At 34.2% G+C, this 25756-nt stretch overlaps 1 protein-coding gene across 13 annotated transcripts in view; it reads left to right on the forward strand.

The window, feature by feature from the left end:
• Nucleotides 1-25756, forward strand: part of LOC124360942 (26S proteasome non-ATPase regulatory subunit 5-like) — a 107500-nt gene that overhangs the window by 66548 nt on the left and 15196 nt on the right. For all 13 annotated transcript variants that reach the window (XM_046814966.1, XM_046814975.1, XM_046814977.1 and 10 more), the window contains 2 exons: nt 18086-18195; nt 24957-25152. In XM_046814966.1, the coding sequence (XP_046670922.1) occupies nt 18086-18195; nt 24957-25152 (306 nt within the window). The remainder of the gene's footprint in view (nt 1-18085; nt 18196-24956; nt 25153-25756) is intronic.

Raw genomic sequence — 25756 nt, forward strand, 5'->3', positions numbered from 1 at the left:
ACAATAATTATGGCAGACATTTCAATGTTCATTTCACTACAGTAGTCACTAGTGTCAATTTCAGTAAAATTAATACCATTTCTAACTAGTATGCCCGAGCCACCTCTAATATGCTGCCTTCGACAGAACATATTAGCTTGTGTAAAGTTCTGAATAGTAATCAAATCACGAGTATCTTCTAAACACCAATGTTCACTGACACATAAAGCTATAAAGCGAGAGTCAGACAAGTTAACATCGAGCATTTCTACTTTGTCATTTAATGATTGAGCATTTAGATACAAAATACTAGATTTAACAGTCATTTTCGGAGGCACATCCATTACGTTTATAGGGGTCAGATGGTGACGATTTAATGTTAGGCCTGTCTAACCCCATTGTACACCTAAAAAATCTACAGGACGTTTTCTCTGAGATGTAACAAACTTACTTACAAGAATTCCTTCGTCCCAGAAGTCCGGGCTTAGTAAAACATGTTCAAGATTCTCACAAACACCAATCTTAAAGGACTTGTACCCATCGTATTTGGGTTTGAGTTCAATACAAATAAAATCATCTACTTTAGATTGGGTTAGGAACGCCTCCATATCTTCTTTGGTAGTTAGTGCATCTAATCGGGATACAAAAACCCAAGATCTTTTAGAAGCCACTTTTAGCTTAGTTTCACCATTACATTTGGTCCCTACAATTGGCTTGTAACTATTAGGTTCTTTCCCATAAGATAAAGATTTCACCTGACGAGTCTTAGGCCTACTTCTTCTTCCTTGGTGGGTCACAAAACCATCATTGATGGTTTCATCACTTTTGTCTCTAGGTGGGGTAGGGTTTTGGTTTTCTTTGTTAGCCCTGGTATTGTCCGCTACATTGGCTTTTAGTTGCAACGAACTATTCATTACCACCCTGGAGTACGATAAAGATGATTTAACATGATTATTACCAGGCCCATCCTGTTGTTCCATCACGTTCTTCTTAGGATATTCTTGTCCGTTATCACTTAGGTTAGACTTAGCACAACTAGGCATATCTTCATATCTTAACGGACGATCCTTAGGCCCTGTCATTTCCGATACTGCTAAGCATTCGCTTGTATTACCTAAAGAAACCAAGTTATCATATTTGGCTCTAATAGCGACCAAGTCTTCTTTCACTCTAACATATTGCTGGAAGAGTGCGTCCATTCTCTCACAAAGAGCAACATTACTCAAACTAAGTTGATCAAGTTGGTCCAAGACAATATTTAGAATAATTGGCCAGTTACTGGCTTCGTCTATTTTATCTGTTTTACTGAAAAACATGTTTACTCTCTTACGACATGTGACACAAAACCACTTTATATGGTCGGAAATGTAATTAATATTCAGACATAGATCATTTTCTACATCCACACAGGACGGATGGTATTGGGATGAGCAAAAACCATCACAACACAGAGCAAGGCTCACATCAATACTTAATTTGCATTTACCACATAACAAATCACTATCTTGGCCATTTATGCCCGTCTTGCTAGGTATTTCAATCCCATTACCACTTCTGGTTTTCATAATTTGATTTTCAATAAAGGCCGTTGTAATAGTGAAAATTTTAAATATGACAGTTCTCGTATTTTGCGAGATCTCACACTGCAAACAGAATTGGAAGTTCACGTCTTTTACGAGACCACGTCAATCTCCAAGACAACAAGATTTTACGAGATCCGCCAGCCTAACCCTATTTGAAAAACGATGGCTTACAAATTGTAGAATAAAAAAATCAGAGATGGGAAAAATTAAATTTATAACTCTTGCTAAGTCTTAACACATTAAATATGGTGTAAACCAAAAAAAAGTAATGACAACAGTTGGATTTGAACCCAGAACTTTCAGTATAGAAGTCCTCAATTATATCATTGAGCTATCAGATCTGATACACTGGTCAGTTACAGGTGCATAACAATATCATTACAATGACATGTGAGATAAGAAGTTTGTCAACAAACAATACAAAGGTCAGTTCTGGTCACTGCACTTATCAGTTCTTCTGGCCTTATCTCTAGACCCTTCTTATCTGCTTTTAAGAGTACAGACCAAATAGAAATATGAAAATAATTGTATAAAAAACTCAAATTTTGCACCTTCTTGTAAATTGTTAAAAAAATACACTATACAAAAATGTTGAGAATTACTTACTGATCACCTTAATGCAAAATGTATATCATAATACAACGAAAAAACCAATTATATTCACTGAAAATTATAGAGCAGATCCTGTATACAACTTGCACACATAGTGGAACCTTAACAATCATAACTATAACACAAGAAACGCATATGACTATGTCCTGCCAACGCACCACCTCACTCTGTTTGAAAAGAAACCTACCAACATGGGAAGAAAACTTTTCAACCAACTCCCAGAAGATCTGAAGAGATGTAGAGAAGATAAGAACTTCATGACATCGCTCAAGAAATCTTTTTACACCCAAGAAGAATTTTTCAATGCCTGACTATTTATGGTAACATTTCTGTACCATATATAAACTTAGCTTCATCACCTTTTTTCAACTCTAACTGTTACCTATTTATATCTTCTTGACTGATTTCAACTAAGCTATTATTGTATATACAATTTTAAGATATGAAATGTACAAATGTTTAATAACGACGCCATTACTGTACTCTATGTCCATGTAAATAAAGAATTTTGATTGATTGAACTGCGTTGCTATGGGGTCAGTCAGAATTTGCTTATTTCGTTTTGTTTTTATTCTCATTTTTGTTATAGGGCATGTCATATCTATTGCGTTAGAAAGAATACCGCTAAAACTGTTGTAAGACTCCTCTGCATTCGTTGAGCTAGACTGCTGTCCAGTTTTGCTGGTGAAGGAGAGCTTTTAACTTAAGCAAATTTCTTGTACTTATGTTTCTGCGTTCAGCCGATGGTGGTGGGGGTAAGTGGTTATCCAAGTTGATGGTGCAGAGCTGTCCGGTGTGGTCTGAGATTGCTGTGTTTAAAACCTTAACATGTAGCTTTTCTAGCTGCAGGTTAGTGCGTACACAGTCTATGGATGTTCTGGAGGTTGGTGTGATTCTACTGTATGGGAGGTCCAGTCTCTGGATGTTTTAACTAGTCAAGATTTCTGTCATTAGGATGTAGTCATTCTTTTTTGCCTTGCTGTCAATATTAATGTCACCCATGATTACTACTGGGTTGTTAGTTGGTAAGCGTTCTAATGCGTCAGATACAACATCCAGACCCATCTCCAATTTTCCTTTAGTCCTGTAAACCCCAACTAGGTAGAGACTGGACTTGTCAAGTTCAATCTTAGCAATTGCCACTTCACATATCACTTCTATACTGTATTCGTAAGTGTCAATTGTTTCAATTTGACATTTTAAAGTGTCATTTGTGAATATAGCAACTCCTCCCTTCTGATGGTGCTTTCTGCAGTATTCTGCTATCAGTGAGTATCCTATTAGTCTTGTGTTTGACAATGTGTCTTTTGTCAGTCCATGTTCCGTCACGATCAGGTCAGGTTTTAAAATGTTAAAGAGGGTGTTCAGGCGTTCGATTTTGTTTGCAATTCTGTCTGTGTTTTGATGTAGGATAGTAAGGGATTTATGTTTCACCTTCTCTGGCACAGGGCTGTGTTGTATTGAACTGTTTAGGAATTGATTCCTTGGTCCTAATGGCTGCCTTTGTGGTTGATGTAAAACTTCCAAATTGTCATTAATTCCATTCATTGTGTCGTTCTCATCCATCAAATTGAACAATGAAATCTGCTTTTGTAACCAGTTTCGGGCAATGCTCTTTAAATATTTGGCTAAATGACCTGCTTGTCTGTCCTATGTAAAGACTAGGATAAATTAAACAAGTTTGTTTATAAACGCTGGTTGAGCGTTTTTGTCTGAGTTCTGAGATTTACAGCCCAAAATGTTCCTGGTGTGGTTTGTTGCCTTGAAGACTAGGTCTACACCATGGGATTTAAGGTCTTTTTTAGTGCAATGCTGTATTGTCGGACTGTACTAAATGCATATGTAATTTTTGTCCTGTTTTTCATTTCTCGTCTATTAATGAGTAGTGCCTTTTCTTTACTATTTTTGCCACCATAGTGTTGTTATAACCATTAGCCTTGGAAATATGTTTTATGACATTTACTTCTTGGTTATAATTGCTTACATTCAGCGGTACTTTGAGAAGTCGGTAAATCATGCAATTATAAGTGGCCATTTTTTGTGTACGGATGATATGAAGTAGAATCATTTGATGTTGTATGTTTCTGATAAGTACTGTATTCAAAATTATTGTTGGTTTATCTAGAGTGAGGTCTAAAAATTCAGTTGATTTGATGTTTAGACAATAGACAAATTCTTTATTGACATATCAATTGAGAATAGTACATTGCATCATATAGTACATATCATGTTTCTGTTTCAATAGTGAAACAGATTAGGGGCAATTTTGTTTTAGTATTTATTGAAGATATCTAACTGGCGGACATTAAAATCAAACAGTATAATGGTGTCATCTACATATCTATGGTAAAACAGTATTTTATTGTATTTATTCTGATCAGACATTAAGTATTAGTTTTCTATATGATTAAGATATAAATCTGATACAAAGTCAGATAATGAGGAGCCCATTGCCAATCCTTCATGTTGGGTCCAAAATTACCATTAACTCAAAATAGTTGTTTTGAAACCTCTTTCAGAATAAATGAATGAATTAGTTTATTTCCAAGAAGAACTTACAATATATACAGTACATAAAAGACACAAATTATAATTTTTACTATAGAAAGGAACAAATAAAAGTAACTAAACAAGTTTCTTATAATACATTATTATCTTATATGCCTAAGGACAGGCTGCTCTAAGGAAATGGGTTTACATAGGCAATAGTGGCCTCTCCTCAAGATAAAAATAATTACATTTTTTTCAAAAAGTATGATATGTAACTATCATTGTTTGGTCGAACCGATCAATGCCACGACACTAAACTATATGCAGCCAATATCAATATAATATCTGGAGTCAATGTGACGGAGTGTGTCTGGGGGGGGGGGGGGGGAGGTAGCGGTCAAAACAGTCCATACTTGGTCACAATCAGTGACTCAGCCTCTGGTACAGCTAAGTTAAAAATTATGTTATTTATGCATTTTTTGTAATAAAAATTGAGGGTGCAGAAAAAATAGTAGTGTTTCAATTTGATGAAATATTTTGATACAAAATTTTTGGGATGTAGTGTCAATTAATAGTTGAGATTGATTTATTCACTCTGAGATATCGAATTCCTGTACTATTGGAATAGCAGGTACTATGTGAATGTGAGACTGGAGGAAAGAGGTAATTTTAGTTTCTCTGTATAGAGCGTCAGTTGGGAATTAGTTTTAAATCCGATTTTTAATACAGTTTTTTTAAGAATATTGAGTATTATTTTGTATGCACCCTCCTAAGCGATTATTCCAAAAGAGAGCAGCAATATTGGACATACGCATAGTACGACAATCTGACCTCTCACATGCTTAGAACAGTATGTGACCATTTTTGGGGCAGAGAGTGAATCCCTTCCAGTTAATTATGGTGTAGTACCGGGCAGTACTCTGGGGCCAATTTTATTTTTAATATATATTAACATCTCTAAATTTAACTTAATGAGAAAATTTTTCCTATTTGCAGATGACACTACTATTTGTTCGTTCAAAAACATCGGAAGAAGCTTTGAGAGATCTCCATATGCTAAAAAATTGTTTGATCAAAATGTTCTTTCTTTAAAAATTTTAAAAACTAAGTTTATGCTACTCTTACTGTCTTAAAATCAGATTACTTTCTTCAAGATTATTTCTTAAATAAAAGATTTATTAGATTTTTTAATTAAATTTTAAATAAACGAGCAAAATGTTTGTGCTCAAGAATTCATATCAACAAAACCTAAAACTGAACTCCAGTCTCAGTGAATAAGATTGCCGGTGAGTAGAGTGGTGTGTACGATTAACGCAAGTGGGAAGAGCATTGTCAGGGACAGTGGCAGTGGCATTGGCAGTAATAGTCAAAGCAGTATTGTAGTGGTCAGTAAATACTTGTCTGGAACACTGCTGATTTGATGTTGTTCGTAACATGGTATCTGACAAATATGTGACCCAGGCAAGACGTGCTGTGATCTGTCACTCATGTTGGTTTGTCTATACACTTTACTAGTCCTGCACCGATTAAAATGTTTAAATAGCTGTCAGTTATGAAGTCATTTTTTGCAAGTCAATATTTATATCTCCAATAAAAATATACATTACATTTTTAGGTATTTTGCCATAGTATTCTTGCAAGTCCGTTAAAATTTGTGCAATATTACTGTCAAAAGTCCTACTAGAAGATTGAACTGTTTGTTGCTGTATGTAAAGTCCAAAGCGATGCCATGCATGTCTCCCAAGGTTATCTGTCCAGAAGTAGTTGACAGTATTTTTTGTTTATAAATATTATAATTCCATCGTTCTTGATTTGTTTTGTAGTAGTGCTCAAGAAGTTAAAACTCAATTTTTGCCCCTAACCATTAAGTACAAAAACAGAGTTCGATGGAATAAGATCGAAGCTGCCTGATTTCACTCACAATATCAACACTAGAAATTATGATATTGTTAAGGAAACAGGATTTTTCCAGACATTTTCTATCGTTCAGTGAAACAAAAAATCAGTAACACTATTTTTTTTATATTTGTCACTAAATATAAAAAACAATTCACTGAAAAATGACTGACTGAATGATGGCAAATGTCTGGAAAAATCCTGTTTCCTTCACAATCCTTTCATCGTCAAAAATAAACTACAAACAAAGAAATGATATTGTTATTTTAACAAAAACCAGGTTAGATCTATCGTTGTGACAGATCAACTTATACTAGTAACAAGAGTTCAGGAGGAGGTGTTCTGATTGCTCTCCATGCTGATTTTACCTTATATTGGATTTTGTCACCCTGCAGAGAACTTGAAGCAGCTTTCGCACTGGTCACTATGAGCAATTTTTTCTCTCTTTTAGTTTGTGGGGTTTACATACCACCTAGTGAACAATTAACTAAATATCATGTATTCTGTGACACATTCGAGTGGATAACTGTGGAAACCAAAACTAATCTGACAATACTTTGATAGCTGGCAATTTTAACCTCATCAACAAAAATCCTGATGCTTCAAAAAACATTATTTATGATATTGCTAACATCTATGATATGAAAGAAATCAATACTGTATTGAATGATAGAGGTGTATCTTTGGATCTAATTTTTTCTGACTTGCCATGTACAGAAGAGAAATTCCATCCTGCTTTGGACGTTGTCCATTGCCTCTCTTGCTGTACCACAGAAGAGTAACACTTGTGCATACATATACAATTATAATAAATGCAACATTAACAGGGTTAAGACTGAGATAGACTGTCTTGCGGAGGAACTGTGTCTGCGGGACAATACTGGTATTGATGAGAAGTTCAAACTCTTCATGCACAAACTAAACCGTCCTGTAAGGAAACACACTCCGCTTAAGCGTGTCTGTCTATTCCCTTTCCTACTTGGTTTAACAAGGATCTCAAAACCCTTGTTATAAAAAAAAGACTCCACACAAGGTATAAAGTCAACTCGTCTTTACTGTGATTATATGGATTTCTCAAGAGTTCAATCTTTATCCAAATCTAAGTCAGAGGAAAGTTATACATCATATATTTCTCATGTTGATAGCATAATTCCTACTAATCTTTTAGAGCCATTTGAGCATCCTGAGGAGATCATCATCTACCCCATCCAGAAGTAAACTAGTATGCTGACGATACGGTCCTCCTCCTTGGCCAAAAAGAACCAGAACAACTTGAAATAGCAGCATACACCGCACTAAACAAGGCAATACAATACAGCCAACAAAATGATCTTGTTATAAATGAGAATAAAACGAAGCAGTTGGTCCTAGGAAGACACAAAGAAACAACAGGAAGGCTACCAAATCTGGAGGAAATTACTACAGGGTGACTGCCGGGAACCGGACGAATTTGCAACAGCTGTTACATTGTTGTTACACGTTCTAGGGAGATTGAGGTTATGTCATTGTTTTGAGTGAGCTTTACCATTTTAGTCACGATGGATCAGTGGTCAGTTCAGCATCGTGTTTTTGCATATGACACATTTATTAAAAATGGCGAATCCGTTATCAAAACACAGCGTATCTTCCGACGCCACTTTAATATTGCGCGAAATGACACGGTTCCAAGCCGGAATACATTGCTAAGATGGGTGCACAAGTTCAGAACAACAGAAACAGTATCAAAGAAAAAGCCACCCGGTCCAGCAAGAACAGTGAGAACACCAGACAACATCGCTAGAGTGAGAACTGCTTTGATGAGGAGCCCGGGTCGCTCTGCACGAAGACACGCACAAGAGCTACGCATGAAGCGCGATTCTGTCAGAATAATTTTAAAATCAGATTCGAAATTTCATCCCTATAAAATACAGGTGGTACAGCAACTGAAAGAGAGGGACTATGGACAAAGAGAAGATTTCGCAGTACGTATGCAGGTGTTGTTTACTGATAATCCTGATGTAATGATGTTAATGAGCGACGAAGCTCACTTCCACTTAAACGGTTCAGTGAACAAACAAAACTTACGATATTGGGCTCCTGAAAATCCATGTAACTTTCATGAAAAACCACTCCACTCTCCAAAAGTAACGGTTTGGTGTGCTGTAGGCCACTTTGGGATAATTGGTCCGTATTTTTTTGAGGAAAATGGAGTCACAGTGACAGTGAATTCAAGATGGGGCTACAGCGCATACTGCCGCTGCATCGATGCGAGTTGTGAAGAAGATGTTCCCTGGCAAGTTGATTTCACGTTTTGGTGACGTGCCGTGGCCGCAGAGGTCACCAGATTTGTCGCCCTGTGACTATTTCTTATGGGGGTATTTGAAAGCTCGTGTCTATGTTCACAAACCATGAACATTATTGCAGCTAAAAGATGCAATCACCGAAGAGGTGAATTTGATTGGACAAGACATGTTGATGAGAGTGCGTAATGATTTTCTCCAGAGGTTGGAAACCTGTATCCATGTTAACGGCCATTACATGCATGATATCATCTTTAAGAAATAAACCCAAACTAGGATAAAAGGTTCCATAAAACATGTTTTTTGAAATGGTATGTTTTCACCAATATATATTCCACAATTAAATAATTTTACTACATAAAATAAGGTTGTACTATTCATTTAAAATACGTCCGGTTCCCGGCAGTCACCCTCTACTTCAAAGTACCTGGGTATATTAATTGATGACCGTCTTGCTTGGACTGACCACGTAGATTCCCTTTGCAAGAAGCTAAGCATAGCACTGTATGTAATCCGCAGAATAAAAAATATTAGTGACACAGCAACAGCAAAGATAGCTTACTACGCCCTCTATAAATCTAACCTCCGGTACGGGATTGCGGCATGAGGGGGCACTACAACAAGCAACTTGCAGCGGCTCCTAGTCCACCAAAAAAGAGCAATCAGGGTTCTAAAAGGTCTCCAGCCTAAAAAATCCTGTCGTCAAGCCTTTGCAGAGTTGAAAATACTCACTGTAGTGAATCTTTACATCCTGGAAGCAGTCTCTTTTCTCCACCTCAAGTCACCCGAAGCAGCAAAAACCGGTGCCCAAATTCACAGCTACAACACCAGACATGCCTCTAGCTACCAACTCCCTGTATACAGACTGGCAGCACAGAAAGGAAACCGACATACGCTGGAGGCAAGTTATGGAATGCCCTTCCAGAGGACCTGAAGAAGACCAGCAGGCTGCAGTTTGGACAACTCCTGAAGTACTGGCTGGCTAAAAGAACATCCTTTCTACCAACTTGATGAATTTTATCAATGGACTGACAATGCCTAACCATTGAATTTTAACATGTATTTCTATGACCCTTGTTCTTATCTCTATGATAATGTATAAAAGAATGTCAATAAACAATAGGAGAACTCATGTTAAATGAGAAGCTGCAATTAAACTCCTATTATTTATCCAACACAATACTCCAATGTAACATGCGCCTCGCCAACCAACCGATCAGTTGATAAAGTCAATGTATCGGGAACTAGAATTGCCTAGTGTCAGTTGTCCTGTCTTCTTCCATACGCGATGATGTATCATATTAAATATTCGTGTGTGATAGGCCAATCAAATTTTATGAGTTTCAATATTTATTTATATATTTGTTGTGTTTTGAGCTGTGCTCTTAAATTTTTAAACTATGACGACTTCAGATGGATAATCTGAAGGTGAAACTATAATAGTAGCATTGACTCATGTTTGGCAAAGGTATCTGTTAATGTAAATACTCAATTCGCAGTTCATGGCTGTAATAAGGTGGAAAGTAACCAACCGATACATTAATAAACTATAAGCTAGATTAAGGGCTGTAAATTCAATAACTTTGTTTGTTGGGTTAAACAATACAATAGAACAATAAATTAACATATGTAAAATACACACACAATAAATAAATATAATAAATAAAACAGCATCTGAAACGTATAGGTATAGTACAATTAATTTTCTTAACAACAACTTAAATTACCTTTGGCTTCTGCAACCTCCATTATATAAGTAAACAACCTGGTTTTTCTTAAAATCCACAGAGAATGTTTTTTCAACAAAAAATCAATTGTTAGCCATGTTAATTGTGGTGGAGATCAAAATGAGAGGGTATTGGAAGAATTAAAAATATGATACAACTTTTTTTTCAGATTATATATTTTCTAGGTTGGTACACATAAAACTGACCCACACTAATAGTTGTTTCAACATTGGACAAAAGACTGAAAGTCACCACATGATATGGGTAGCCTGCGCTGATTTAAAATTTATTTAAGTTTCTGATGGTTGAGGATTGTGCCAGGTTATGTGCTTATACAGTGCAAATTGGCTCTCAATTTCTGGATTAAAACAGGCTAGCATGTTGAAGTGGCTCTCAATGTCTGGGTTAAAACAGGCTAGCACGTTGAAGTGGCTCTCAATGCCTGAATTAAAATAGGCTAGCATGTTGAAGTGGCTCTCAATTTCTGGTTTTAAACAGGCTAGCATGTTGAAGTGGCTCTCAATTTCTGGATTAATACAGGCTAGCATGTTGAAGTGGCTCTCAATTTCTGGATTAAAAAAGGCGCATGTTGAAGCATGTTGAAGGCTTTCCATATTTCAATGTACAATATTTTATTTAAAAAAATAATACTTTTTATTACACCATCACATTGAACTTAAAAAATAATAATGTGTTTCTCATAAATATTTTGACCGTATACATTTTTTGATAAATTTAAGTCAAAAGGAGGGATATTCCTTGTCTATACGCTAGGTTCTCTAGTAGGTTGTCTTGCAGCATTGCAGTTTTAACTAGGAGACACTTGAAATGCCATTTTTCCAGCTAACATAGACGTTTATAAAGACTGTCCAAACATTGAAGGGACTTACACTCCAAGTCCTCCTTTGTTCTACTGTGCTTGAGGTCTTTCATCTTGCTTAAGGAGTTAGCTTGCTCATCTAAATATCATATACTAGGTCTCTTCAGATTGGCAGATCTGGTCTGCTGAAGTTTGACTGTGTATACGTATATCGCTGCGTCTAATTTATGTTGATCGCCGTTATTACCGGTGAATTGTATTACCGGTGTTGTCTGGTAGTTTTGTCGAGATCCGGCGCGATGGTTTTGTTTGTCGACGGCGCTGGACATTTGTGAGTAGTTGAATGTGACTAACCAGATTGAACACAGCAGGCCGCAGTGAACTCGTTATCTGTCAACGCTGCCATCCTACGCGCAGGCAGTGTGCGCCGTTGCCAACTGCAGCCGCTGCCGCTTAATTGTTCCAGCTTGTGACTAACTGCTGTACGGCCAGACAGTTAAATCACTGAACAACTCTGATAGTCAAGATTTGTATTTTATGTCAAATAATATCATGAAACAAATAATAAGTAGCATTGTTAGTCCTTTGACTATCTGTATAAACAATAATGTCTGCTAGAGAGAAAGTTTTCCAAGGAACTTAAAGTCTCTCATGTCTGTCCGGTGTTTAAGAAAGGTTCTAAAGATAAACCAGAAAGTTTTCGTCCTGTTTCAATTGTTCCCATTTTCTCTAAAGTATTTGAAATCATTATCCATGATCAGTTAAGTAGTTTCTTTGAAAGTAATTCTATTTTGTCTAAATTTCAATTTGGTTTCCGTAAAGGGAGAGCGACCATGGATGCCATAGATGAATTGGTTTGCCAAGTGTTGTAAGTGTTCGAGAACAGGTTCTTTGCTCAGGCAACTTTATGCGACCTCAGTAAGGCCTTCGACACAGTATGTCATAATGATCTATTACTGAAGCTTGAATACTATGGTATACATGGATCTGCTCTGAGCCTTCTCAAATCCTATCTTGATAGCCGCAGACAGAGAGTGTGTATCAATGGAGAGTGGTCACAGGATATTGAACTCGAGTTTGGAGTACCCCAAGGTTCAGTTCTTGGCCCTCTTCTTTTCTTGATTAGTATTAATGATCTACCTTGTAATATCAAGACCAAAACATTTTTGTACGCTGATGACACGTCTTTTATAAGCGTAAGTAATAGTATTAACGACCTTAAAAATACTGTCCATTCTGTGATGGCTGATGCATCTGTATGGTTTCAAACAAATGGCTTTTATCTTAACCAAAATAAAACTCAAAATATTGTGTTTACCTTAAGGCCTTTTGATCCAACTGACACTAATCTAGTAACTGTAAATGATGTAAAATTGTTGGGTGTTGTCATAGACAATCAGCTTACCTGGGGTAGTCATGTAGACCACATTGTACCCAAGTTATCTCGAGTGATATATCTTTTAAGGCGTTTAAAATCACTTGTTACCTTAGACTATCTTAGAGTGGTTTACTTTGCTTATTTCCAGTCTGTTATTAAGTATGGTCTGTTATTCTGGGGAAATTCAGGTCGGTTAAGTGAAATTTTAATTCTTCAAAAGAAAGCTGTAAGAATCATTGCTAATGCTGAACGGCTTGACCACTGTAAACCTATTTTTAAAGAACTTAAAATTACTACTATTGTAAATTAATCTTTATATTTTCGATCTTGTTGTATATGCTTTAACAAATCTTTTGACTGGTTGTTTAACGAGGATGTTCATGCTCATAACACGAGAAATAAAAATAATTTATCCTTTGTACACTGCAGGCTAAGTAAAACCTTGAAAAGTCATACTGTTTTGTCAAAGAAAGTTTATAATAAGTTAAGTCACCTCATTAAAATGTACAATACTCAAATCTTTAAAAATAAGTTAGTAGTGTGGTTGTTGAAGAACCCATTTTATTCTATGAACGAATTCTTTACATGTCAAAGTATATATTTTTAATTTTGTACAGTAGGGTATTTTTAACCTATACAATAAATTTTAATGTCAAATATTTTTAACTAGGCCTATTTGTTTTATTTAAAAATTTTATTTGTAATCTTGTTATCTATATAAAACTTGTTAATTTCTCTAAATGTTTTAACGAAACTTGTTATTTTTATTGTTATTTAATTTTAATATGTTGTGTGTTACTTATATTGTTTTTAACGTAAACCTAAAAAAATGCTAAATTTTTTGTTAGGCTATTTTATAATTATTGCTAAAATGTTTGAATTTTCAATTAGTTTGTAACCCAAACTAGGACTTATGCCAAGTTTGACTGCTACCAGTTTGTGATTGACAAAACCTGTTGGTAGATAATTTTGACATTGTCAATGCATGTAACTGCCTTACGACAATAAAGAGAGATTTGATTTCATTTGATTTGAGGTGATGACTTTTAATAATAATTCTGGAACAGTAATTAAAGGCCTTCAGTGTAACATTCTGCTCAGAACAAACCTCTGCATCGCCAAACCAAACACTCAAAGAGTCATTGTGTCTTGATGAAATCGAAAAGTTCAGCAATGTAGTTTTATCTGCATTCACGTCCAAACCATTACTCTGAAACCACTGGACTATTGAATTACACTGAACAAACGTATTCATCTCCATATTGAAACGGCAAGACTCATCAATTACAAGTGATGTGTCGTCAGCAAACAAACACAACAAGCCCCTCGAAACACAACTGCTGAGGTCATTCACATACAAAATAAAGAGGAAGGGTCCTAGTATGGAGCCCTGTGGCACACCCGTCTTGACAATCTGCTCGTCAGAAAAGCATCTTTTCCTAGTATTTACGTCAACGTATGGAATTTCCACAACTTGTCTATGCTTACTCAAGAAAGATGACAGCCATTGATTTGCCAAACCACGCACACCCACTCTGTCAAGCTTTTGGAAGAGAAGTTCATGCGAAACCATGTCAAATGCTTTTCTTAAATCAAAAAAGATACCAGCAGAAAACTTTCCCTCATCAAGAGCTTTAACAACTTTATCCAAGAGATCAAACATTGCCTTCACAGTTGAGCCTCCCTTGACAAAATCAAACTGTTTGTCAAACAAAACGTTATTACTCTCCAGGAAAGCCGTTAACCTTATCAAAACTGCCTTCTCAAACACCTTAGAAAATGTCGATCCGATCGAAATAGGCCTGAAATTATCAGGTTCCTCAACCAGTCCCCTTTTATGCAATGGCTTCACTATAGACAACTTTAAAATGTCAGGAAACACGCCATTTTCAAACGAAAAATTTATTTGACAAATTTGATAAATATTGCAGAGGTTTGTTCTGAGCAGATAGTCAAGATTTTAGGCCTAATTGTCGATAGGAATCTTAGCTTCTCCTTTCATGTAAATTATGTTGCACATAAAGTCTGTGCTGGTATTTTTGTTCTTCGTAGACTTTCATCTTTCAAGGGAACCGATGTGCTTCTGACTTCATATTTTGCATTGGTTTATCATTACCTTTCATACTCAGTTGAGATTTGGGGTTTTGAAAATTGCAGAACAAAACATGTCTTTCTTTTGCAGAAGAAAGCGGTGAGAGCTATTGCTGGCATCCGTCAATTAGAATCCTGCAAATCACATTTAAAGAAGTTCAATATGCTTACTTCTCCAAGTATATATATTTACCACACATTGGTATTTTTTAAGCAAAACCAGGGCATTTTCGAGTCACTAATTCCACAGTCCAGACACTACCTCAGAAATAGCAACAAATTAAATATTCCCCCCATGCAACCTCTTTTTTCAAACATCACTGTTTTTATAATGCCGTAATTTTTTATAATTCTCTTCCTGTGGACCTAAAGAATGTAAATGATGTAACGGTCTTTAAGAGAATACTGAAGGCTTTGTTAATAGAAAAATGTTTCTACACCCTCAGTGAATTTATTGGTAAATAGTCTGTATGTATAGATATAAACTGTACTTGTATTTTTATAATATTTATGACGCAATCCAATGCATGTTATATGTCTGTTTGGAAATAAAGGATATTTGATTTGATATGAAACATCTTTATTATTGACAACGAATTGGCAATTTTTATTATATATATATATATACACTTTTGCCTATGTTGTTGATCGTGGTAACGAATAAACTTACCATTGGCTTCATATAAATCTTTTTTTAATACACTGAACACTGAAGTACCTGTTTAATTAATTATATATCAACAATCATATATCTTATGCACAGCTACTTGCAGACTATGGTTCCATCTGGGTTGTGTTAACATCTCTGACAACTAAAAAATGACCCTAGCAGATATTAACTCTTGGACTGGCAACAACTGTAAAGCGATGATGGGCGAATCCCCAAGACCTGATCGTTACAACCTTCTCTCTCTAATCCCAAACCTGCTTGCCCAATATCACTCAACAGCTCTAACACCATTTAAGAATTTAAAAATAGTCTAATTGAAAATAACTGTTAAGAGAACTCAAGCAGTCAAGAGGAGAAATTAGAAATGGCTGCCTAGCACTAGTAGAAGAAAACAAGCTTTTAAAAGAGGAAACACTCAGGCTAAAAACCAAAGTTAGCATTATGGGAAAAAAACTTGAGGAAATGGAAAACTCAGAAAAGTTACATATTGACAAAATAGAAATCCTGCTACAGCAAAACTCAGATATTCAAGGTCAACTCACTAAGGACAAGAAACTTTACTTAGAAACACAAACTATTTATTTGGGAAATAACTAAAAACTCTGTCTTCTCATTGATAGTTAATGTTAAAAAGATAGCAAAACTATAAAAGTCTGTTTCAATGCTTAAAAGGGAAACTGAAAACCAAGACTCAAAAACAAGCATTCTGAGACACTACGACTCAAACTTCCTCCTCTACTCAAGATAATCAGGTAACTAGAGACAGTTCCATTGAAATAAAAACAAAACTTGAACAAATGGAGATAGCTATTAATAATTTGACCTCAAGATCCAGTCCAAGGTTTAGTGAAAAACTAGAAAACACCCTTACATTACCGATGACAGAGCTAATCCAAACATTGACTTCAGGTAATAGTCAAACTCGTAATAGGAAACTGAAGAATTTGATAGAGAGTAACCCATCCCTGACTTCAGGAATCAGCCAAACCTGTAAACAAAAACTGCAAACCACTTTGACAGATTGCAACAATGTTAGAAATGGGCAAATCTCTACCACAACTGCTATTATCGACCTAGCTGAATATATAATTGACAACACCAACTTATACCTTGATCTCAACATGAACTCATATTGAGTAAACTTCAAAACGTTGGTATTCAACAAACAGCACTCAGTTGGTTTGAAAGCTATTTCAAAGAACGAAAGCAAATACAGTAGTGGAACTGAGGGAAACAACCAATGGATTCACACAATCAGTACAATCTCATCCCCTACCAGTGAGAAGAGGAGTTCCACAAGGCTCGGCCTAAAGTTTTGTTTATTTTATTTATAAATGACTTTCTAGAACACTTGAGAGAAATATTTTAAAATGATCATGTACACAGACGACACAGTTCTGCTTGCAGCAAATATACATACTGAACAACTGGAAATTAACACATACATAGCTTTTCATATGGCTCAAGAATATAGAATGAAAAACGACCTTGTTCTCAACGAGAAAAACATAACAAATGACTCTAGGCAGTAAAAAGGCGCTTGTAACTGAACTACCCAATATCCAAGCAGCTGATGCAGTTAAGCATATTGGCATAATACTTGACAAGAACATGTGCTGGAAAAACCATATAGATAGCCTCTGCCAGGAGCTTAAATGAGCATTGTTTGCATAAAAGAGAACCAAGACAACTAGTACTCATGAAGCCACAATAATAGCATATCACCGTTATTCGAAAGCCACCTTCGTTATGGAATAGCAGTCTGCAGTGGTGCTTCTTCAGGTGGCAATTTCTACAGAGTTCTGGTAATGCAGAAAAAAGCAATAAGGTTAATGGCTAGAATAGGACCTAGAGAGAGCTGCAGAAACATTTAAAAAACTGGAAAATATTGACAATAACATCCATTTACATCCTAGAAACCATACTTTACCGCATAACTAAGGATCTTCCAAAACAAAGAGATCTACACTGTCATTACACTAGACAAGCAAGGGATTACACTGTACCAGTCCATAGAACAGCATTGTTGGAGAAGAAACCATCATATACTGGAATGAAACTGTTCAACAAGCTACCAGATCATCTGAAAGACAACCCAGGATCTATAAAGAGAAACATACAGTGTTGGCTGCAAGATCACGCATACTACACACTCGAGTTCTTATGGAATGATGAATCTTAATTAGACCTCTCATTTAATAATAGAATTTACTTGTAAAAACTGTTTGACTCTTTAACACGTCGATGATATTGTTAATAAAGCATATTGTCTATTGTCTACATAATTTTTGTTGTAACATAAAACACAGGATTTGTATCCATATGTTAAAGCTTGATGTACTAAGCTTATTTTATCACTAAATTAAATACTGTAAATGCTTTATTTTGTTTATAAATTTTATTATATAAATAAATAAGGCCAGGTGCCATCTGATCTTGATAACTACATTTCTACTGTTTTCATGTGATATAAGTTTTTAATTAACCGTGCTGCATTACTAATACTTTTGTTATTTATTTTTCATTAATTTCTTTTTAAAATTTTGTTTTTCTGTTTAAGGAATTTACATGAAGGAAATAATGAACCGGATCATGGAAATAGTTCTCAAATGGCCGACAGACAGCAGAGTACGAGGACTTAATGTATTGGCCAATCTCTTGAGACTCAAGGTAAAAAAACTAGTCCTCACTAATCTAATGATATATACAAAATATTTTAAAACTAACATTCCGCTTTATGTCAAAATCAAGATATACTTTATTCAAGGTCATACATAACGAAATATTTGAGTAAAGTCAAGACAAATTAATTTAACTACGAGGGCTATCCAGAAATATGTATTACGCTTGATATAAACAAAAAAAACAATGTACAGGGAAAGGTTGTATTATATACATGTGAAAGTGACACTAATATACTGTTTTTCAACAAGTAACCTTACAAATTTAGGCACTTATCATAGTGGTGATCTAGTTTTGAAATTTACTGCTTAAGACTTGTAGAAGGTAGGTACATCCTCCCATAGTTCCATGTCGTCATCAAAGCGCAGCCTCGCAAGCCAGGTCTTCATTGTTGGAAATGGGTGGTACGGAGTGAAACATAACCTACTTTCTGGATAGCCCTCATATGTTAAATATAGTACAGAAAAGAACAAAAAATACTTGTGATAACAATACAGAAAATTTTGAAATAACTATAAGTTCTAACCATTTATATTTTTATAATTTCTTGTTGTCTGTTCTCAGCATAGAGTGTCTAAAGAAATGTTTAGAATAAGTATAGTGCTTTCTCAGTTAAATATTGCTTTAGTTTGTATTTAAATTTATTGTAATTTTTTCCCTCTTAATGTCATTTGGTAACAGTGTGAAGAATGTTTTACTCATGAAACTAGTTTTATTTTTTTGAACTCAAATTATGTTTAACCAAAACCACTTGGTTCCAAGTGTTTGTTTAAAATTTGGTTTGTTTAAAATAAAACTTTATTGTGATATTAATTGACAAACTTTATTGTTTCCAAGACGTATAAACTATAAAGATTATAAGCTTTGCAAATAAGTGTTTTACAGTGACTGAATTTTGTTGAACCAAATATAACACTAATGGCCTTTTTTTAGTTAGAATTTTATTTAATTTATGTTTAAAAGTGGCTCATTCCGCATGATAAGTCTGTGTATAAAAAATCTTAAATAGTTTTGAAAGTAGCGAAATCACATGTTTTTGACATTTTCCATAATGCATGAACTCTCGATGACATTGGATTTACTACATTCTCAACATGATTAGTCCGAGATAAATTATAATCGTTTGTTAGTTCCTAAAATATTGTCTGATTTGTTCTAGCTAGCGAGTTCTAATTAATTTGTATATGCAGGTTTAATTCTTAGTTGTTTTGCTTTGTTAACAAATATGCAAAATTGCATTTTTTTGAATTTAATAGAAGATTATTACCATTAAAAAACTATTACCTGAATTAAAGGTCTACTTGGGGTCGTAGTAAATAAAATTAACAATAATATTTGCCTTTACGCTGACGATGCTAATTTATTAGTGACTGGGAATTTATCAATGAAATAAACACAATTGCTACCCAAAATATTTTTCAAATCCAAAATTTCCTTTCAAACAACGAACTATTGCTCAATTTGAATAAAACTAATTTTATGTATTTTAATTGCAAATATAATTAACATGCGATCCTCCAGCCAAACAGCTTGAAGGAGTTGAACTGGAGAGAGTTAATCATACAAAGTTTATTGAATTATATATAGAGAGTAAATTAAATTGGGATTCTCATTTTGATGATGTCGCTAAAAAATTGTTGTCTGGTCTTTTTGCCTTGTACAGACTATCAAAATTTTGTAACACTAACACTTTACAACTAGTGTATTTTTCTCATATTGATTCTCAAATATAATTTGGGTTAAGTATTTATGGAGGTTCGTCAAAAATAAACATGGACAAGTTAGTAATTTTACAAAAACGGGCAATATGCATTGTGTTACATTGTGTTGGATTGGAAAGAAACTGTCAAAGACAAATGTAAAGAATTAAATATATTAACGATTTATAGTAATTATATCTTTCATTGCATTTTATACACAGTTCAACATTCTATCACCAACTCACTGGTAGGGGATTATCATCTACTGTATATGACATCAGAAACAGAGGCAACTTTGCCATACCTTCCCATAGGCTAACATTCTTAAAAAAAGCATTTTATGTAGGCATGAAATGTTTTAATAAATTGCCTAGTGATTTAAAAAATGTAAGCAGTACTAATAAATTTAAGATCAATTAAAAAAATAAATGTTGTTAAAATCTCTATATTCAAAAAGTGAATTTTTTGAATAAAAATAAAGATTATTTTCTTTTTAATATATACATAGTTATAGTTACTCAGCTATAAGTATGAAATGGTAACAAAAATGAATGGATTCTCAATATGATACAGTATTTTACAGTATTTGTTAATTATGAACTATTAACAAATGTATAATTATTTTTATAATTTTAATATATACATAGTTATAGTTACTCAGCTATAAGTATGAAATGGTAACAAAAATGAATGGATTCTCAATATGATACAGTATTTTACAGTATTTGTTAATTATGAACTATTAACAAATGTATAATTATTTTTATAATTTTAATATATACATAGTTATAGTTACTCAGCTATAAGTATGAAATGGTAACAAAAATGAATGGATTCTCAATATGATACAGTGTTTTACAGTATTTGTTAATTATGAACTATTAACAAATGTATAATTATTTTTATAATTTTAAGTGTTTAGCTATTTATTTATTGTATGTTATGTTTCTATTTAAATTTTAGATAAGTAACTCATCTTATTTTTATTTTAAAACAATGTTAAATTTTAATAATCGTATTAAATAATCAATTTTATGACAGTTTTAATCGTTTTACCATTTATTTATTGTATGTAATGTTTTTATTTAAACTTTAGGTAAGTAAGTTATCTTATTTTAATTTTAAAAGAATGATAAATTTTCATTATCATAATATATAATCAGTAATACTCATCAATTTATTTCTTTTCGCTGTATAATATTTTTATATCAAATCTAAACCAAGTGAAATTTGTTGAATATAACTTCAGTCAATCAATCAATCAACCAATCAATCATCTTTATTTACAGTAACATTAAGAAACGTATTGGCGTCAAAAATATTATACAATCAGTACAAATAATTAAGAATATGTGAGTACAAATTACAATGTTGAAATTATTTCCCTTTACAGTACGCGCGCTGAAGGTTCGGCTTCGAGTCAACCGAGCGGACTATGGCGGGGGACGGGTGGATTGCCCGATATAACAACTGTTCTGCAGACATCCGCCAATGTTTGGCCCACTGCAGTCTGAATATTTTGTCCCTGTTCTACCTCACAGTCGAGTATTCACTGTTGTTAGAAGTTGACAAGTTGTTTAAGTGCGTTATACACAATTCATTAGTTTAGTTAGTAGTGAGGTGAATGGGCCATAAACTGAAGGGCAGCGGTGTTGGTGATACATTCCACTTCAGACTAAGTTACGGCTAACCTAAACTATGTATCTGAAAAAAGTTAAATATAAAATTAACTTCAGTTCATTCAGAAAAACTTTCCCGCTGGTGAAAGTTTCCTGACCAACAATTAAAAAAATCCTCACATACAAACTTTTTTGTATCACAATTTTGGCACAGTTAATTTTAAAATATATTTTATTGAAGGAACGTAATAAGACATTGAAACTTAATACATCCATTAGCATTGGCATAAACAGGAAAATAGATCTGCGAAGTTTCAGAATTTTATTTGTACAGGAAGTTGGTCTAACCATAAGTTGATTGTCGAGCGAGAATTAAACATTGCCGTCCGTGACGGATCATTGGAGAGTCAATGTTTTTATTTGGTTAGTATGGCAACGGCAGGGCCAAACCTTCAGCGCGCGTACTGTACTGATGTGTAGTGTCAAAGAATTCTTTCAATGAATAGAGCGGTCTTGTCTTGAGCCAGTTGTGAAGTCCTGTTGTTAGTGCGATGAGATGGAAGGGAGAAGTCGGTGGCATATCGGGTGTTGTAGGAAAGTCCCGATCTCTTGTTTGAAGTATGACAGTTTGAATGTAGAAGAGCCACAACTGTTAATATTTCAAGAGATTTGATGTATAATACCTAACATTGGTGCCATTCTTTGTATATGAATATTCAACATATGAATAAAGATTATTTTCATTTTATTTCAATGTATGAAGGAACAGATATTTATTTCCCAATAATACAAATTAAAACACATATGTACCTTACATTACACTTTTATTTTATAACATAAATGAAGGTAGTAATTATGTTTGAAAATAAAACTAAAAAGAATAAATATAATTATTACTCTACTAGATACAGTTCCATTAGGGAAAATGGGGTCTTCATGGGCAGGTAAGCCTGTGGATAGACCCAAGCTTTATGGTTTCGTTAATTAGAACAGATTGTAGAAAAAAATTAATTGTAAGTTTAAAATTTAGAAATTATTAGAAACAAGTAAATACAAAAAACAAAAAGAAAAGCAAAACATTTTAATGTTAGTAGGTTTAGTGGATGAACTTTCTGTTAATGATTACAACAACCTCTTTAAACTAAGAAATAATCAAAATAAATAATATATAAAGGTCAATAATTAAAAAGCTAGTTTTAAGTGAGTGGGATAAACTTATTAACATCCAGGGACATCCGGATGTAACAAAACATGATTATACATACATACATTAATATAATAATATACATACATTTCTGTAGAGCAGTTGAGAAGTTTAACAATTAGTAGTTGACAACGATCTAATAACATTGGAGGTAGTAATTACTATATTTCTAGAGTATTTAGTGCTGTAACTATGAGTAATTGGAATAAGTATTTCGGCAAAAGTATTGTACATATTAGCACATACCCACGGCTTCGCCTGTAATTTTCATTCTGTGTGCGTGTTTGAATAGTTCCCACAATTTCAGTAACACTTGATCTATTTTAGATCAATGTCTAGGAACTCCAAAGTAGAAGTTCATAGATTTCTGAGTGAAAGCACTTGTGATGTCCTATGATATTTTAAAAGCGGAATTAGTCATATATGGTCCATACCCATTTTAAAGTGTTCATGATGAGGAGAACAAGAGGTTAAGTTTGGATAAAAACTATAGTTTTCTAAAGTGTATGGATATAGATATTGTTATTAAACTAAAATCTAAAATCATAATCTATATATATAAATGCGAATGTTTGTTTGTATGTTCCGTTATAACTCTGGAACCAATGCACGAAACATCGTGAAATTTTGTACAGTGATTCTACACGTTCCTGGAAGTAACATAGGCATACTTTTAGAGAGGTATTTGGTCCAATTTTAATAGTTTATTTCATTAATTTTTTAATTATAAATTGTTGTTGATGTTAGAGTGTTTTATATTGGATCCGACAGACTGCGCTACGACACGTAATACAAAGCGAACTGATACTTAACAGCTGTTAATACTTTCAGCTGAAGTTCATCAAAGAGGCAGAAACATTTGTTTACATTTAAAATTTAGAAAGTTGTTATTGTAAAGTGCTTGATTAGTAGTGTAATGCAGGTTGCATAGAAGACGTCATTGCCTAATTTTACATTTAGATTGCACCAATGATCAATAAACTATCTTGCAATGAAAATATTATTAAATGCTATTATGAAAACAACCTCATTGTACAAATCCGTGGATGTTTGCACATAAGGTAATCGAATTTGGTTACATCAAAGGTAAATGAAAAGAGCCGAAAGGAGACACTTTATGATCGAAACTTGGTTTCTTTGATACATTTTCTTGAAGGCACACTCCTAAAGTAATACTAGAAATATCTTAGACAGAAAATTAATTTTAACAGACCGAATGTGATTCTTTATAACCTAATTAGTTTACCGAGATTCATCCGTATACAGTAACTGTTCTGAATAACTTATCAACACCTAGCAAAAACCACGAAAGATAGAGGCAGGAATATGATACATACCTTCTTAATGCGCCCAAGAGGCTCACGAAGGAACGACTGTCAATTATCTCAGCAATGTTTAGAATGTGATAGAAAAAGAATAAGTGAATATAGTGTACTGTTTTCAATGGGAAATTGCGTGCGAAGCCGCGGGAAGAATACATAATTATAATTATGAAATTGATAAAAATCTATTTTAAAATTATCAAGCAGTAAAGATATTCATTTTGCAAAAAATTATTGAAATGCGCAGCGAAGCGCGCCGGGTCCGCTAGTCAATAATACTAACACATTTCATTACATATATTATGACAGATGCGGTGAAGAAATGGATGCGATGTCATCTCAACGATTTTCTATCAAAAAATTTGCATTTAGTGTCTCGTATATTGCTTTATGATCCATAATAAACAAATTCGTTTGTTTTGTTTTGCCACGATATTGCAATAATAAGTGTTGTTAATTTTGTTATGATTTTACACTGTAATGTAAACAAATTGAAATTATTGGTTAAAATAATTAAACATATGTCCGTCCTGTCGTAATACAATGTTTACACATAACAGTTGAATAGGTTTAACTGGACCTTTGATTTCATATTTCACAACTTTAGAGGTATCTAGGGGACGATTGGTTGGAGGGAAAGAAACCTTCCACCAGCGGAGCTTGAATGGTTTACAGACGGCTCTAAAACAATAAGTGGCACTGGAATTAAACATAAAGCTTTATATGTAGTAAAAATGTACTTTTTACCAAATTTTTGAAGTACGGGTACAAAACCTAGGTTCTTGGTGTTCTCTAGAGAATGGCAATTTCATTCAAGATGCACAATATTATTTATGTAGTTATGGTTACTTGATTTCAAATATTACTTGTGATCCATTCAATTGTGATGGTGTGGTTGTTGTAGGTCAGTGACCAAGACACAGAGATGTTGGCAGTGGTCAGAGAATGGTTTAATCTATTAGGTTCTACAGACCACGTGATGACCAAGGTAGGAGATATGGCTCAGCAACCCTTCCCAGAGATCAAGTTGGCAGTACTGATGTTGCTGCAAGTCCTAGCTGAGCAGCCATGGAGTCAACAATACATACGTAATACCCCAGGTATTCTTGTCTCCACTACTATTATCTGGAACTTTATTTCCAAAACAAGTAATATCTTAGCAGACATGGAGTCAACAATACATACGTAATACCCCAGGTATTCTTGTCTCCACTACCATTATCTGGAACTTTATTTCCAAAACAAGTCCTATCTTAGCAGACATGGAGTCAACAATACATACGTAATACCCCAGGTATTCTTGTCTCCACTACCATTATCTGGATCTTTATTTCCAAAACAAGTCCTATCTTAGCAGACATGGAGTCAACAATACATACGTAATACCCCAGGTATTATTGTCTCCACTACCATTATCTGGATCTTTATTTCCAAAACAAGTCCTATCTTAGCAGACATGGAGTCAACAATACATACGTAATACCCCAGGTATTATTGTCTCCACTACCATTATCTGGAACTTTATTTCCAAAACAAGTCCTATCTTAGCAGACATGGAGTCAACAATACATACGTAATACCCCAGGTATTATTGTCTCCACTACCATTATCTGGAACTTTATTTCCAAAACAAGTCTTATCTTAGCAGACATGGAGTCAACAATACATACGTAATACCCCAGGTATTATTGTCTCCACTACCAT

Source organism: Homalodisca vitripennis, chromosome 4 (genome assembly GCF_021130785.1).
Source record: "Homalodisca vitripennis isolate AUS2020 chromosome 4, UT_GWSS_2.1, whole genome shotgun sequence".
In the NCBI taxonomy this organism is placed as follows: Eukaryota; Metazoa; Arthropoda; class Insecta; order Hemiptera; family Cicadellidae; genus Homalodisca; species Homalodisca vitripennis.